The 16,827-nt window shown below is 40.6% G+C and overlaps 1 protein-coding gene across 2 annotated transcripts; it reads right to left on the bottom strand.

Annotated features, from left to right (window-relative positions):
- Positions 1 to 3,304: 3,304 nt before the first annotated feature.
- myorg (myogenesis regulating glycosidase) lies at positions 3,305 to 13,383 on the bottom strand. Of its 2 annotated transcripts, none has more exons than XM_008306496.1 (3): positions 13,312 to 13,383; positions 10,073 to 10,447; positions 3,305 to 9,868 (listed from the first exon to the last, which is right to left on the bottom strand). In XM_008306496.1, the coding sequence occupies exons 2-3, from the start codon at positions 10,333 to 10,335 to the stop codon at positions 8,077 to 8,079; spliced, it is 2,055 nt and encodes a 684-aa protein (XP_008304718.1). In that variant the 5' UTR covers positions 10,336 to 10,447; positions 13,312 to 13,383; the 3' UTR covers positions 3,305 to 8,076. The 2 variants fall into 2 exon arrangements, with proteins under 2 accessions (XP_008304718.1, XP_008304719.1); XM_008306497.1 differs by having other exon boundaries at positions 13,145 to 13,373.
- Between the last annotated feature and the right edge of the window lie 3,444 nt (positions 13,384 to 16,827).

Below are 16,827 nucleotides of genomic sequence, written 5' to 3' on the forward strand. Positions count from 1 at the left end.
CCTGGGGTGGACTTTGCAATGGGGGTGTTGGGGGGGTGGGGGTTGGGAGCGCGTACACACATGCATTTAATGACAATCATACTACACAAAGTAGTTTTTGCCTCAGCGTACTTTACCTGTATTTCTCCTCGGGTTGAGCGAGTTACTAAATCCTTTTATTCTACAGTACACGAGACAATAGCCACGCGGCGTATGAAAGCATATTAAAGATAGGCTGGCAGATTATCATTTTTGCACCATTAAATTGTCAGACCTATTCAAGAGAAGAGAGGGCTGTAAAAGGAAACCTGGAGTGAGAGGTTTGAATTTGGCTAGAAGACTTTGAGTCTACTACTGCCTGTCACAGTTCACTATCTTCCAATCACAGTTTCATTATGCCAGCCAAGCGTGAAGTGATGGGAGTCTCTTCTAGCCGTAGGGGGAGCTTTAGGCAGACAGCAGGTGGGCTATCTGGAGGCCTGTACAGGTCAGGGCACCATGACACCTGGCGCCCCCTAGCTGCTATGGCAGGGCGGGGGAGGGTCAGAGGGGCCAACGGGAGATTGATGGCCCACCTTCATTCATGTCAAATCACCTGTCAGCACGCCCCTGGCACTGAATCCATTTTGTTCCAAGCCACCATTAACCTTGGACCACTTGGATTCATTCCTCCTCTCCATGGACCAGGCCTCGGCAACCTTTGTCTACTACAGCTGCCAAACTAGTTACTGGCCTCAACTTTTATCATGTTCACTGAGCTTCCATCAACATGGCCGACTTTTAAACAGTAAACAAAGAAAGAGTTGACACTGAGCTGCGCTTTCGCTTGGGCACATAAAAAAAGAAGACTTTATTGATCGTCACTATTTGGGGAGCCTTGAAAAGCTCACTAATTTGGTTATTGATGAGTTCTGTCTAAAAGCTATACGCACACCTCACTGTACATACATTTTGGATAAATGTACTGTATTGGCATTGTTACATCTCGTTGTAGGATTTGATATTGTATGTGTGATCCATCTATATATGAAGCATGGTTATGAGCAGATGTTTGATCATTTCACAGGCCTATAAAAGGGCGATTGGGCTGCCAGTGGCCGCTGTAATATTGATTGATGGTGGGCAGGTGGGGGCCACAGTGCTGCCCTCAGACAGACTCTGTTTATTTATACAGTCTGCCGTCTGCCCACCTTACCCACCACAGGGCTACATTCACTGAATTTACAGTCGTCAGGAGGGAAAAAATATGCTAATGATGCTGTGTAGCCCTGAGGAGAAACAAAAACATTTTCAATCCAAACTTTCCACACTAGTTTCAGTTGTATCAGGTCGGAATCTCGTGCATGTTCAACCCCAATATGGTGCGTACAGTAACTCGGCTCTCCACAACACCAATCCATTATTTGCTACTTCGTTCCCTGGGGCATACATAAATTGGATCCAATAATGAGAGGCAGTAATGATTGTCTTTGCATATTTGGTCTTGATTTTCAATTATGTATCACCGTGTATTGTTCTGGATGCTGTGCGGTGTAGTATTAAACTCAACTATTCTATAGAAATGGATTCAGCGCCTTATTGAACATGCAAAAGAAGCATTGTTCTCAGGCAAGGTTTTATTACGGCCAACCTTTCAGAAATCTGTGTGACCACTGTGTATACATTTGCATAATCTGCAAGGTGCCAATACAATTTCTGTGCTGTTGCTAAATCAGAAACTGAAATGCACTGTACGTTTATAAAGAAAGTCAAGAACCTCACATTGCAAAAGCATAGGATAAGTGTATATATGCTATTTCAGTGAGAGAGATAAAATGAGAGAGAGGGGAGATAGTCCTGTCCACGCCATTAAGGATGCTGAATAGTGAAGTCCTTGTTCCATTCCAATTTTCTAAGCTTTGAAGGAGTCAGTGGTTGGATGTGGGCTGTCTCTCAGAGCGTGTCTTCTGTTACACTGAGCACACAGTAGCTTAGGGATCAGCCTGTGTCCCTGACAGGAATGTGTGCCACTGAGTGTTGGCCTGTCCACTGAACAGAGCTGCGAGCCTCAGATCAGTGGCATTGGCTGGCCTACGGGTTGTTCTTTATGGCTGTGTCGCTGAGTGGCTGGCTCTCCGCTGTGCACACGGCAGCCCTCCAGATGGATGCTGGGACAGCGGAGGCCACAGGGCTGAAAATCCCATCAAGCAGCAGTTCCAGGCCCTTGCACTGAGAAGATGAAGCGCACCGGCACGCCAGGGGACACGGGCCAAACCCTTCTGCACCTCCATCACCGCCCCCCCAAACCCCAATCCCTCCATGCCCCTCTTTTCCTTCCTGCCGTCATCCCGCTCTTCCCCTTTTTTTCCTTCCTTTTACAGGGGAAGACTGCATGCCCAACCAGCCAGAATATGGAGTGTGGCCCTCGGGGTCTGTGGCCCTCGCTTGTTAAATAAAGGAGCTGACTGGCTGATTGATAGACCCTCAGCAGTCCCTGCACCTCACATGTTTCCCAGTTCGCTGCCTTATATACGAATCCTTTGTTGGCCCGGCCTGCGTTAGCGTTTGTTAAATGCAGTGTTTGATGGATGGCACCAATTTTCCTCCAAAACCCAGATGAGCCACCTAAGCACCTTTCCCACTCCCCTGGTTTCTCCCCAGGTAAACCCCATGAGCATGAGGGGACAGGAGTGTTCTAAAACAGTATCAATCAAACAACCTTGTGCACGGCTGCAGCGGCAACGCAATGTTTCAATTATGCATCTGTTCTTCAGCGCCTGACATTTCGTTCAACCTCTTACCCCCACCGAGGCACAGAGGAAGTGCCCTGCCTGTTGTCCTCACCCAAGTCCTTAATTTAACTATCTAAGCGCGCCTGCGTTTCTGTCACCATTTTCTAACTTTTCACTACTCTATGCTACATTATGATTCATTACAGACTCGGGATTCAAGACACTTTCCAACAACAAATTGCAGCTGCAAAGTCAGCCAACACTGGGGCGACAGCTAACAATTATTTTCATCATAAAATCATTTGCAGCTTAGTTTCTTGATTATTTAATTATTCATTTAGTCTACAAATTGTCAGAAAGTAGTGAAAAACCCCATAACAATTCCCTGGAGCTCGAGGTGATGCCACCCTATCGCATGTTTTGTACAAACAACAATCTGAAACCACATTACATTCACTTTTAGTCACTGTAACATGAGAGTATTTTGCTTTAAAAATATATATTTTAACAGCTACTTATCGAATAGTTCTTATTGGTTCAGCATGAGCTCATACATAAGAAAAATACTAAATGCAAAAACACAAAAGAAAGCTGAAGAAAAAGGAAGAACAGTGTACTACCAAGGATATTAATTTATTAAAGTTATTAAGACAGATACACACTGTACTATACTATCCAACCCAGTCCCAACTTTAACAAATGGCCTGCTCTGAAATCCACAAAGGCTGCAGAAGAGTGTCAGCCTGATGCAGCGCACCGAACAGACAGGCGAAAAAGATAAACAGATGCGGGATCATTCTCTGGGGTGTTGGGTTCATTTGTTACCTAGCGAGGACAGACATATTCCTGTCAGACAAGCCGTGGCAACACCAGATGCGAGGTCATTCTAGTTACGGAGTGAAAATCTTGGGTTAAGGACAAAGATTCTCACTTCACACAAGAGATGGCCATGAGGTTTTATTTCCCCTGTGGTCATCTACAATAAATGCTCATTCCACATTTAGCTCCAAGGAGCCAGAAAGCTTTTTTTTTTTTTTTTTTTTTTAATAAAAGTGAAGCTTATTCGTCATTGTTTGTCACCCCTTCAGTTCGGCTTCTATGGGTGATCTAGCAATTCTAATAAAGTACGTTCGTCTACATTTGTTTCAGCGAGCAGAGGATCTTGTTCAGAAATCAGCTTTTTCCGTAAATTATGTATATATGTTTAATTAATTTGCTTATTTGGGGCAATTGTTAGTACAAGTCTAACTGAATTTTGCTGCACAAGAAAAAAAAAAAAACATTACAACAAAAATACACATTGCAGAAAACAGAATGGCCATTTGCTCTGTTTGGATTTTACATATTTTTGACATAATGTCAGTGTCGCCAGATTTTCCTAACAGCTGGGGATATTAACCAAAGTAAGTCATCTGTTTTTTTGTTTTTTTTTAACCATCTTTCAATAATTATTTCTTTTCTTTTCTGAGTTTGTTGTTCGGAGCACCACTCTCTATATAAATAAATATATATATATGTGTGTGTGTGTGTGTGTCCGTCTTACTGTGTGGGACAGACAGCAGTCAGCCTCACTGAAGTTTCTCATTGAGGATATAGGAAGGTACTTGAGACACACTGGCTCCTAATCAGAACAACTGGTGTCTCTCCTCTGCAGATGGACACACAGGTGGGCTCACAGGTGGAGAAGGAAGGGGGGGGAAGCGCTCTGCCAATTTTGTGTCCTGCTTGTTGTGTGTGTGTGTGTGTGTGTGTGCAACATCTGGACCGTGGTCCACTGACATGTCAGCAAAAGAACTCATCAATGAAGCTACACTGCACCCTTCTGGGCGGCTGCAGCACCACATGGCCTGAACAAACCACAGATTTCGCACGTCATTGTTTAATTTTTAATATCTTGGAAGATTTGAATATCAGCTGTTTGAAGTATGAACCTGTGATTTATTTTATTTTTTCATGCTCTGACCTTTTACGTAAGTGAAACACTAGTCCTGTTGCTATAAACAGCAGGTAAATAAGTAGATTGTTCTTTTATTTAACAGAACAAATTAATATTGTTGAGGAAATAGTAAAAGGTATGCTTCCGTATGCTGGAGTATATAGTTTATCAAGCCACTGTTGTTTTGACATGTAATCATCCTTCTCTCTCTTTTTCAGTCCTTCTCCCAGAAATCTCCCAGATCATACACTAAAGCTCCTACAGATCTTACATAAATTATTTGTTCAGTCTATGAAAAGATGGGCAGAACCAAACAATATGATTGCAGAAAGCACACCGACAAATAATATTGATCCAAGCAACACACAGACAGCTAATCAATGAATGTATGTCCTCCCCGCACAGGCTGCAAGTCCAGATCAATTTTGAAGACAGATGAGACATTGGCAAATAAAGTGAAGTAGTTCAGAAGCATATCCCGCTGTTGTGAAATGGAATAAATTCCCCAAACATATGAAAGATCGACTATGGCTACGAGGGATGGAGATGCCAGAGTGTTTGAACTCAGAAAGAGCAACCATGTTTAATGCTGTAATTGTAATAAATATTCTTGCTACTATCTCTAACTGTAGCAAGTTTATCTTTCTTATTCTTGATGTCTAGTCATACACTTTTATATCACTTGCTCTCTGGCCTCACACCATGAACCACCAGATGATTTATTGATCCGAACACAGCCTCCAAATAACCTGCACAATTGTTTCATCACCTTGTCATTATTGCCCCATGATGAGCCAGGCATCAAAAAGTTGAAGAAGTCCCTCAAGGGTGTCTCTTTCGATACTGAACTGATTGGCACATTAGTTTTCATATATTGCCGACTCATAAAAGGTTATAGGTTGTTACTGGCCCACTGATTGCATGATCAGCTTACTGACCTAAATTTCCCACCCATTTATCTTGTATTCTTGTATTTAGTTGTTTTACTTTATTTTTTAGTGCGTGTCAAACGCATATTCTGACATACAGTCACACTTTTAGCATTCTTAGAGGATTTAACACCAGTTGTTTGGCAATGTTAGTCAAGGTGGCAAATGTAGCAATTAAATGTTTACTTTCAGACAAAGATTATTGTTTGATCCATGCAAATTAAGCATCACAAAAATGCTCGCAAGCGAACAAAAGTCAAGCTTGATTTCTTTTAATACATTCATACAAAGTGACATCAAATATTCACTTTGAAATTAATGAAGTCTCTTAGTCACATGCAAATGATGCCAATTATCAGTTACAACAACAAACTGCACACACTGGGTCAAAAAAGCCAGAAGCAAAAAAAAAAAAGCCTTTAGTCCAAGATACAGCCTCTCAGTCTTGTCATAAAGCAAGACCGTCTGAGACAGAAATAGCCTCAGAGATTGGCCTGGCCCAGATGCTAAGTGAGGACTGCTATAAATAGTGTAGCTGTGATGCAACTGTGTCAAAAGGCCCAAACAAAACACACTGAGGTCAACAGAGAAGCCCCATGTCAAGGCACAAGTCAGCATGCGGCTGAATGATGGATCATAAGCAGGAAACAGAAAATATATTGTAAATGGGCGCAATTGCACAACAAGCACATGGACATTGTTTTAGCCTCATTTCAAAAGACACACAATCTTTGTCAGTGCAGCTTCAAAACCCATCAGTTTGTAGAAGAGCTATCACGAGAACCACGAAGGTCAAAGACGGACACCATTAAACCTAATAATTTATGCATTTATTCATTTTTATGAAAGATTCAGAATCTTTTTAATCTTGTCAAAAATATTTTGTAAAAATCTGCTCTAAAACTTGTAACACAAATGAAGTTGACCCATGATACTAATATTATTCTTGGCTTCTTGGATATACTTTGTGGGGTGCCAGTCAGTGGAAGATGCTTGCTGCTCTACCCCTATGAAAAGATCAATAACTGTTTCATCTCTGGATAATAAGATACATGATTTTATGTGATATACTTTGATGTAGAACTGTGAAGAAAAAGAAAAAAAAAACATAGTGGAGATTTCAAGGAAAATAGCATGTCTGAAGAACACAGGATATCGTGTCCTGCAGCATTTGCGGTACAACCCACTGACCCCGTAGAGTCATCTCGCCAAAACGCTTCGATAATATTCACTAACAATAATAATAATAATAAAAAAAAAAAGCATAAATACATCAAACACAATACGTGGCAGTTGTTATTAGCAAATGGCTCTTAGAGACGTCACTGCAGTTAAAATATTCACATTAACAAAAAGCCGTACCTTTTAAAGGGACAAGTACATGATGGTAAGTTGACAATGCACACGACAAACATAAAGTAGCACTTATCACTTATGGTATCATGTTTCTGAAATTAACTTCTTTTTTTTTTTTTTTAAATACTACAGAAATTCTCATTATTTTGGATGTGGTAATCACTGTGTTAGACATTGTAGTATTTGTTGTTATTCTACATTCAGAATCAGCAAAGCGCCTTAAAATAGCTACCAGACACTTCAAACACACTCCAGCCTGAGAAAACAGTTACCTGAGGAAGGGCATAAAATATTTAGAGCCTAATAAAAGGCACCTTGTTTTGGGCAAAGAGTAGTTACATGACACCGTGTTACACGAACGAGTGCATGTGCAGTTTGTAATGATTAAACCTCAAGCAGTCATCCTGATAAGTGAAGCATAAAAACTTTCTGAAAAGTCATTAATGTCACAGGAAAGTAGGATTTCTCCAGTTATTATGTAGCGTACAATCTGCTAAATGACAAGAATGACATGCCCTCACTTGTCCTCCCACGACAGTCTGTTTGGCTTAAGCTGAATTTCAAAGTGCTGTGAGACTCAAAGATACAACAGCTTTATGGCATAAAGTGGCAATTATGCCTCATTCAATTCACAGTTTGTATATTCCCTTTTTAACAAATGTGTCAAATGCACAACTCGTACGACTTTTAAAGCAATACTGAGTAATTTCTGACACATACAATTATTTTAAAATTTTAACAAATAAAAAATGCTTCAATGATTAGCTTTAAAACATACCGTTAGGACACACTCAGCCTTACTGATATAGCAAGTAGCTTATTAAGCAGCCTTATTTTAAAGGAGCCTTAGATATCTTTTATTAAAGCGCAAAATGCCAAAGACGATGTTACATTCATTTGTGTAAATGAAATTGAAAAATGAAATGAAAAATTAAGACGAGGTTTTGAGCGTTTTTGAGTAACACAGATCCATATTTGTTAAGTAATGTGGTGTTAAAATTTAAATGTAGTTTAAAAAATTATATATTTTGTTGCAGCAAAGCTGTTGCAATATGAACCTTTTCATTACAACGTCTCTCCCATCAACCACAAAAGATAAACTTGTGACATTTGCTTCACAAGCAAATCTGAGCATAGGCTGATCAGTTCTGTCATTTCCTTCTTGCTACACCCAAACAAAGTAGGCTATTTCATCCAAGTCCACAGGATAGTCTGTGAGATGCAGTGGCTCCTTGATATCAAATCTCTCCCCCTTGTAGCTCCTCCATCGGCCAGCAGGGAGGTAGATGTCACGCTCTTGCTTTCCAGGCTCTAAAACTGGGGCTACCATGAGGTCATCCCCAATCAGGAACTGGGAGTCGATTTTATAGGCCGTCTCATCACCTGTGGCAATCCACCACAGGGGACGTATGATTGGGTCTCCGGTGTCCAGCACCTCGCCAGCCAGCTCTAGGACCCGTGGCGCCACAATACTTTCGTGGAGGGCTGTGTATTTCCGAGCAATTTCAACAACCTCGTTGTCGTATTCCCATGGTGGAATAGAAAACTGCATGGAAGGCATGAAGGCTGACAGCTCCAACCAGCGGATATAGAGTTCTCGATCAGGTAATACACGGTTTCCATCAGTGCGGTTCAAATAGGCATTCCCTCCGATCATGTCTGGTAGAATGAACTGGTAGCCCAGAATGCTGATGGTGAGCACTGTGGGAATTAGAGATTTGAGACCCAACTCATAGCCCCACACAGAGTCTCTGTCAATTGGTCTGAAGAAGCAGGATATGTTCTGAGACTGATAACCACTGCGCAGCTCAGCTCGATCATTGTAGGGAATAGCCATCTCCGTGTAACGTCTTGTGAAAAAACTTGGGTCCCGAATGGGAGTCCGAGTACTAAATTTCCAAGGTAAGTAATTGGTTTCCCCTGCATCAAATTTAAAAGAGGACACCCCATATCTGGAGCGCAGTGAACGTAGCTGAGAGGAAAACCAGTCCCGGGCTTCTGGGTTTGTGAAGTCCAAAATGCCACCGATGCCATTCCACCAACGTACCAAGGCCGGCAGTCGACCTGTGGGCTCTCGGACGAATAAACCCCTCTGTACACAGGTATGGAAGTTTTCTGAATCATAGTTAACAAAAGGATGAATCCAGAGAGACACCAGAAATCCATCTGATTTGAGCTTTTGGAACATGGCCGACGCATTTGGGAATTTTATGCTGTCAAACTCAAATTCCCCGTAGCGGCTGGTGTATCTGTCGTCTAGTTCCAGGTGGCTACAGTTAAAATTATGTTTGCGGATGTTGGAGGCATAAGCCAAGACCTTCTCTTGGTCAATGTCAGTTTTATGTAATGCCCAAGTCGACCAAATTGGATGACGGAACATAACTTTGGCAGGCACTTTGTTTGGTTTGTTGAAGTATCTACGAACCATGTACTTGTGTATGGATGTCACGTCTAAGCCCACACAAACTCTGTAGCTAAGTTCTGCACATGGTGCCTCTCCTGGGTTTGGCTTGAAGGGACTATCACTGTATCGTGCCTGGAAGGACATGGTCTTCTCTGTGTCGTTCCAGCCCAAGTGGAAGGGCACGGAATTATTGATCTTGATGGCAGTAGCATTGGATGAAAGCCAGTAACTCTCCAAAATTCCACCAAATTCATTGCGGTTTGAGTAGATATCACTCGTAACAAACGGTTTGGGAGCCTGCTGGCCAGAAATAGAAATAGGCCAGTGCTGAATTGCTGACACAGCACCGCCATACCAGTGAGCAAACTTGTAAGTCATGGCATGCTCAACAGGAATGTCAGGAACCAGTTCCTCCCAGCGCACACGGTAGCACTGCACAGTGTCCTTGGGTCGCACTGTCTCAATGAAGAAGTTTAGTTTTCTATCAGTGGTGTGTCCACAGCTTAAAATCTCCCCTTCTTTGGAGCAGGAATCCAAATCAAGGGTCCCCGATCTGCCAAGATTTAAAAATAATAACATTTCCATGCATTCTCTCTTGACACAAATCATACATTTCAAATAAATGACAACAAGGTTTAAGAAAAACTTCAAATAAGTATTTGCACATTGTACATTTTACATTATTTCTGATGTATCTGATTTTTTTTTTTATCCAAACACATAAATCAAATTTCAATAACCAACTAAGAATACCAACCTGAAATCCATTCTGAAAACAATAGATCCTCCCTGGTTGCGGATAATGTAGCCATCTTTATTCAGATCCAGCAGCTGCGTCTTAAGCAGCTCAGCTTTGCGTAGAGAGGCTATGTAATAACACCATGCAGTCACAGCTGCAATCACCAGCACCAGGCCGATTACTCCAGCTCCAACTAAGGGTCGAGTGTCCTTGCTGTGTTTCTGCTTGGGGATAACATCTGTAATTGTGCCCCCCGCTCCTCCTGGTACTACTTGGTACATGGCTTGCGATGTTGGCAAATACGAGAGTGGATGTTGCACAGATCATCAAAATGTTTTGCAGGGAAACTCTTTTGTTGGACTCGGGCCCTCTTGTCACATCTGTTTGCCAAACCTGTCATTAGAATGAGAATGGAAAGTCAGAGATGAGGTTTCCACAAAATATATGCATTTTTCATAAGGATTATAGAAGGGTGTTCAAAATAATGTGATTGTCTAATGAGCCTGTGCACAGTCCATTCATCTTATTTTTGCATACCAGTTGTGAATAGTCAGTATATTGATTTAACTATCAGACATGCAGGAAAGCCGCCCGAGCCAGATGAGCGCCCGAGATGTGCTCTCAGTCTTTCTTGTTTCCCTGTCAGCTCAAAGCCTCCATTACATTTCTAGCATTGTCTTACATGCTCTGCATTGCTGAACAAAGTGATTTCACAGCACTTAAAGGTATTACGCTGTCAGGATGTAAACTTTAAAGATGTGTTTGAGATTTAACAAAACAAATCTACTGCCAATTACCCATAAAAAGATAAAGTGGATGTTCCCAGCAGTAATTCTAACATATGAGTTCAATTGAAAAGAAGACTCATTGGTATGTAAGGAGTAGAGAAGCAGAAAAGGGGATTTTGGCCTTAAACCTCTGCCAATGCCAGGAAGGAAAGGAAAGAATACTAAACGTTGTGCTTTATCAAGCCTGACTAACCAACTGGAAGCAACCTCAATCATTCTACTCCAGTTTGACAACAGTGGCAACAAATCAGACAAAAACTGCAAAGACAAAGATCCATATTGAACTCACTGTACCTCCCAGCAAGGACACAGAAGAAACCCTTGTGGGTAATTAACTGGTTGATGTTAGTTAATGTGGCTTTAGGTAATCAGAATAGATCTGATTAGAATGCACAGCAGAACCAGAGGAGTTAAGTCCTCTCCAACTTCCCTGTTTGCTGACTAGTCCTTACTGCAATTGACCCTCATGCTCTGGCCCGGCAGCAGAGGTCGATAATAAAAAATGCCGGCTATTAATTAGCAATCTAATTGACTAATTCTGTGTTCAACCACCCTTAGTATAGATTTCCCCCAACAACAGGAGTGATAACATAAGCCCATCATTAATTAACAGAGAACTAACTGTTGGTTCCTTGGAGATCCGCTTAGGCCGCTGGACTCAAGTAGAAAAATTAAGCATGAAAGTCAGATGATGATTTACTGTAAATTAGACCTATTCCAATTTGTTTTTAATTGGAAAAAAAAAAAGTGCAAGGACAGATGCAAGAACTTAACCCCTGGCAATCCATGATTTTACATGTATCACATCAATGATAATGTTCATTGTTGCAGGAAATCTGATGTTTGTGCTGGAAGTTCTGATCAAGGCACTACCATAAAACACAGAGATTTTCGCTTAATTAATATTCACGGCTGTAAGTAGAAAGACAGCTGCCTACAAAGCTTTTTGTTGTTTAGTTTGGTTTAAAACAAAAATCTGCAACAGTGACAAGTACTGACCAACAATTTTAATCCATTGTCAAAAGTGTCAATTAGTTTTCTGTCCCTCAAGAAATCAATTATCTATTATATAATCGAAACACATAATCTAATTATAGAATCAATTATTATATTATGTTATCTAACTGTTTCAGCTCAAATCACAATTACTTCATAGGGGAAAAAAAAGAAAAGATTATAAAACACATACAGTGGCCTTTTTCTCACTAAAGGACAAAGAAGAGAAAACTCTCAGACGGAGGCATTTCTTTGTTTGTGCTATGATCAGGGTGAGTTCATATCTGCCACTTCAGCCGATTCCCTATCTATCCTGACATGCAGAAAAATAAACACAAAAGTGCTGAGTCATAACAGCTGTTTGAGAAAGTCTCACTTCCTCCAAAAGAGTGTGTGTGTGTGTGTGGCTTGTTGCACTAATGCTGACTACGGTGATGTCTTCGGCTAATAATCTCCAATGTGTGTGTACATGGCAAAATGTTACGGGACAGCAATTATATAAAGTGATGATCTACAGCGGTGGAATGTAACTTAGTACATTTACTCATGGAGAAAGTTCAAACTTGAGGCACTTTTTGTGTGTGTTTTGTACCTTTGTACTTCTAGTCCACCACATTTCAAAAGCAAATATTGTGCTTTTTACTCCACTAAATTAAACTAGAAGGTTTAAATACTAATTACTTACTACACAAAAAAATATAAACTATTCTGTTATACAGTAAACTACCAGTTTAATACAAGTACATTTATCATTGTCATGAAGATAGTTCTCACGATCTTCAGAGTATTTACAATCAATCGATTCATGTAGGAAAAAAACAGCAGAATAATTAATAATTAAAATATACATTAGATACCAAATAATTCAAAATGATCAATTCAGTGAGCTACATCAGTGAAATTCTGCTTTTAAATAAATGCATGACTCATAATAATAGACTTGTGTAATAGACAATATATTAAATATTACACTTTTAGCACAAATTATAAGAGTAGATGTTATTTACCAGTCATATGGGACTTTTCATGCATTGGAAGCTTTGACTTGTCACTTAAGTACATTTTTATGATAATAACTAACGTTTTCAGTGCAGTACCTTAAACAGAGTACTTTTACAGTGTCGTTTTTGTACTTTTACTTGAGTACAGTTTGTAAAAAACACCTTCTACCACTGACGATCTTTAACGTTGTCATTTTATTCTTTACATAAACTACACCAACTACAAACAAGCATTTCTAAAGTGTCCACAGCAGTCACCATGGAGCCGTGCTAAAGAACAGAAAGTGACCACAACTTCTACATACGTCGATCAGATGCATGCAGAGAGCCGTTGTTGTTTTTGCGCCTCGGTGGGTGGTGCGAGAAAGTTAACGGAAGAAAAATAACCCGCAGTCCGTGTGCGCTATAATTATCTCTTTGCGCATATTCCTATTTCTCTCCAGCTCGCTGCTTAAAAATAGTTTTTGCCTACCGATCAGCGGCAGCTCCTTTCTGCAGCTCAAATTGCAACTTGTTTGCCACAGTTCACAGAAAAAGCCCGAGTGAGGAATCAAAGCGTGTTGCAGCGTATCCGGCCCATCGACGCCCACAGGCATCATGGGAAATGTAGTCCTGTGCGCTGAGGAAAGGCGTGCTCTGTGTTTTCTCAGTGTGCACAGTGTTGCATTGCCTGTCAGAGTTACACTGGTTGAAATACACTTTCTAGATAATGATTAATGCCAAAAAATATATTTTTTCTTTAACTGCAAAAAAGTACTCTGGAAGGGAGCAAATGTTAATCTTTAAAGAATGGAACACACCAGCTTTGGGTTTGTAGCAATTGCATTATTTTGATGTTTTATAACTGCTGTTCTCTCCTCAATGACGAATGGTTTATGTTATACAGTAGTATTGTATAGTTTTTAGGGTATTTCTTCAAATTGCAGGTTGATTTTCAGAATACTTTCAAGTTGGGCTCATATTGTGAATGCGTAAGTATTTCGAACCCACATTATATACATATTGTGTGGCAATATCAGTGTTTTTCATGGTATTATTGTTGACTCATGTTCTATATAGTATGAAAATAATCTTTTTTCATTTCTTTTTTGTCCTTTTGGTGTTTCATACCTCAATAAAGTATGTGGAGTTTGTTCATTGGTGGCGGAGTCAGAGCCTCTCCCCGTTTGAAAATGGATTCTGGCTTTGCAGCAAATTATTCTCCTGATGAAGGTCCAGCACTGAAATGCTGCACCAATAAATGCACCTTTGCAAGTTAGATGGTGTACAGAAGATATGCTCATCCATCTCCAGTGCACATGCCTTGTGAAATAAATGCGCAAAGAGCTCCTTTGGGATGACAATAACATTAAAGTATATGCTGAATGAATATTTTAACTATATGACTGAACTATCAAAATATCTGGTATGTTAACTGCTCTCGTACTGACCACCAGCTGCCTCTAACAGGTCTGAAATATATTAAAACAATAATTGGCACACACATTCAAACTCATATTCAGTGCACACAAAAGATGAAATTATTGTTCTTATTTTTCAGTGTTGAGTTGCGATCCATCTGTGATGTACACTGTAGGGTTTTTAATTGTTTTATAGCACTGGTGACATATTTTCACTGCTATAAAATGTCACTTGTAAGTGTTTATAATACACCTTTAAAGCCCTGAGTTGTTTGTATTTATGCTTTAACCCCTCAAACATGCAATAAAGAACTTCCACATGACATGTTGAAAATTATCGCTTGATTAGTTGTTTCAAATTTTAATGTCAAAGTCAACACAATAAGGCCGAAAATGCCTCATTTGATTTCATCATCACAAGCCTCTTACAGGAATTTCTTTGCTGCAGATTTAGTGCTGATTTGTGGTTTCCATGATGTACGCGAGGAGATAAGAGCGGTGAGGGTGCAGCCTACATAATTCACTCTTACACCTCGTCTCAGTGGGTTAATTAGCAGAGAATTAAACAAAAGTTAACAATCCCTCATTTTGCTGGGGGAAATCCCCTGCAGGTTCCCCTCAAGGACCTCCGCAGGTCCCAGATCCCCACTTTGGATGCCATTATGCTCTAAAAGGCCTAATAAAGGCACTCAGACACAAACTCTGGGTGGATGATGTAGTGTCCGGCTTGGTGGGGCTTCACCACATGGAAGCAGCTGTAGCAACCACTGTCGAGGAACCACAGGAGGAAATAAATTAGACATCAGTGGATAATATTGATGGCACAAAAAGACAAAATAGAGGCATATTTTTTGCACCTATAATCCAGGGTGCTGTTAGAACAACACCGTTTGTATAGTGTCCGTTGAAAGTGGTGAGGAGCTGCGTGGCTAGTTTGGGGTCTCGGTCGAAGCTGAGCACCTGCATGCTGCCTGTTGAAGACAGTGTTAATCTTATTTTCTTTTTATGGTTATAACAGGACTTTTATAGAATCACTCACTTTAACCTCTAGTCAGTGTTTTTTTTTTTAGGATCCAAAGGCCACAAGAAGAGGTCAAAGGTTACTTACTTACCTAAGCTGTTGTGCTGAGAGCAGGTGGACATTCCTCTGATAATCCATCCCCCTGCCAAGGAAAATCAATCCAAATCATTGTGTATTTATAGTTACCTTTGGACCATAGATTGAGCTGGTTGATATCTACCTCTGGGGCTTCTTCAGAGCACCGTGGAGCTGAACACCAGCTTCAGATGGAGACTCCGTCATCTGTAGTTTCTGCAGTGTGTCAGAAGAGGGCAGAGCTTGTACTGTGGACGGGCTGACGGGGGGCATGTGTTGTGGTTTGCCTGCCTTTGCCGGGTTTAGAGAGTTGTCAGGACAAGTTGTAACAGGACTGTGAAATGACAAATGTCTGACAGGGGGGAAGAGGGGGCGGCCAGTGTCCACAGGGGGATGTGGTTGTGTGTAGGTTGACCTGTAGTTTGACGGAGGACTCCGGGGAAACAGAAAGTCCTGGGGGTCAAGAAAAACAAACACACGTATAGGAAGAAATATATAAAGACGTAGAAAGCAAAGAGAAAAAAAGAGCTCTGTTAGAGACACTGTTCACTAGTTTCTTCTTTACATGCAATATCTCACATGTTAAGAGTGTCACATTTAATATGACTTATATTTCACAGACAACAAATTTTATAGAAGTACGTTGTTTTTATTTAAGTCGAAATAATTAATCCTTGTAGAAGATGATTCCTCTCAGATTTCTCTCTCAGTACCACTGTATTGTGCACTGAAATACTAAAGAATCTGGTTTTCAAAATACCATTAGGATTTCTCTCAACTGGTTTTCTCTCTATATTAATGTCATAATAATGCACTGAAAAAGGTGAGGGTGTTGTGTGAGCTGTAAAAATGTGCATGTATTAATGTCGACTCTTTCCTGCATTATGTTTTGTTTTGTTATGTTTTGTTTTTTTCTTTTACAGGAGGGTAATTATACACCCCTCTTAGCTCTGTTTACTCTTGGATGAATAAATACTCATGGAGGAAGTACTGAATAATACATGGGGTACAGCTTTCAGCATGCAGAGGGAAATGTAAACAATCAGCTGCCAATTAGTATTGGACACTTTAGTATATGGGTAAATGAAGAACAATATATAGAGCAATAAGTGAGACCTATCTGCCCTTAAATGCATTGTATTTTTCATAATTTACTTAATTACATGGAGTGAAAGACAACCATTTCCAATTCTTTCCAATATGTAGTTTTTCTTTAAATCCTAAACTTCATGCATGCCATACAGAAGGTTTCGCATCTTACCGGCCGGGGCTGGGGGTTGTTCCTGCGGTGGGCGGATGTCGGTCGAAGTTCTGCTCGTTTCGCCTTGCCAGGAGAGCTGAAATGCTCTTTGTACATGGTCATGTAGAGCTGCGGAGCCATCCTCATTTACTGTCTTACTTTCCACTGCTTGCCTCCAGTCTGCCAGAAAGTCATGCAACATCCTTCTCCTCCCCATCACCTATAAGCTCCACCCCTTCCCCTATATCAGTG

This window comes from Stegastes partitus, unplaced genomic scaffold (assembly GCF_000690725.1).
Source record: "Stegastes partitus isolate 25-593 unplaced genomic scaffold, Stegastes_partitus-1.0.2 Scaffold3675, whole genome shotgun sequence".
NCBI classification, from domain to species: domain Eukaryota; kingdom Metazoa; phylum Chordata; class Actinopteri; family Pomacentridae; genus Stegastes; species Stegastes partitus.

Bases quoted from the DNA above. Each gene is read 5' to 3' on its own strand.
- myorg (XM_008306496.1), bottom strand. From the start codon at position 10,335: ATGTACCAAGTAGTACCAGGAGGAGCGGGGGGCACAATTACAGATGTT. The intron at 9,869-10,072 runs GTTGGTATTCTT...AAATCTTGGCAG, and splicing joins GTTTTCAGAATGGATTTCAG to ATCGGGGACCCTTGATTTGG.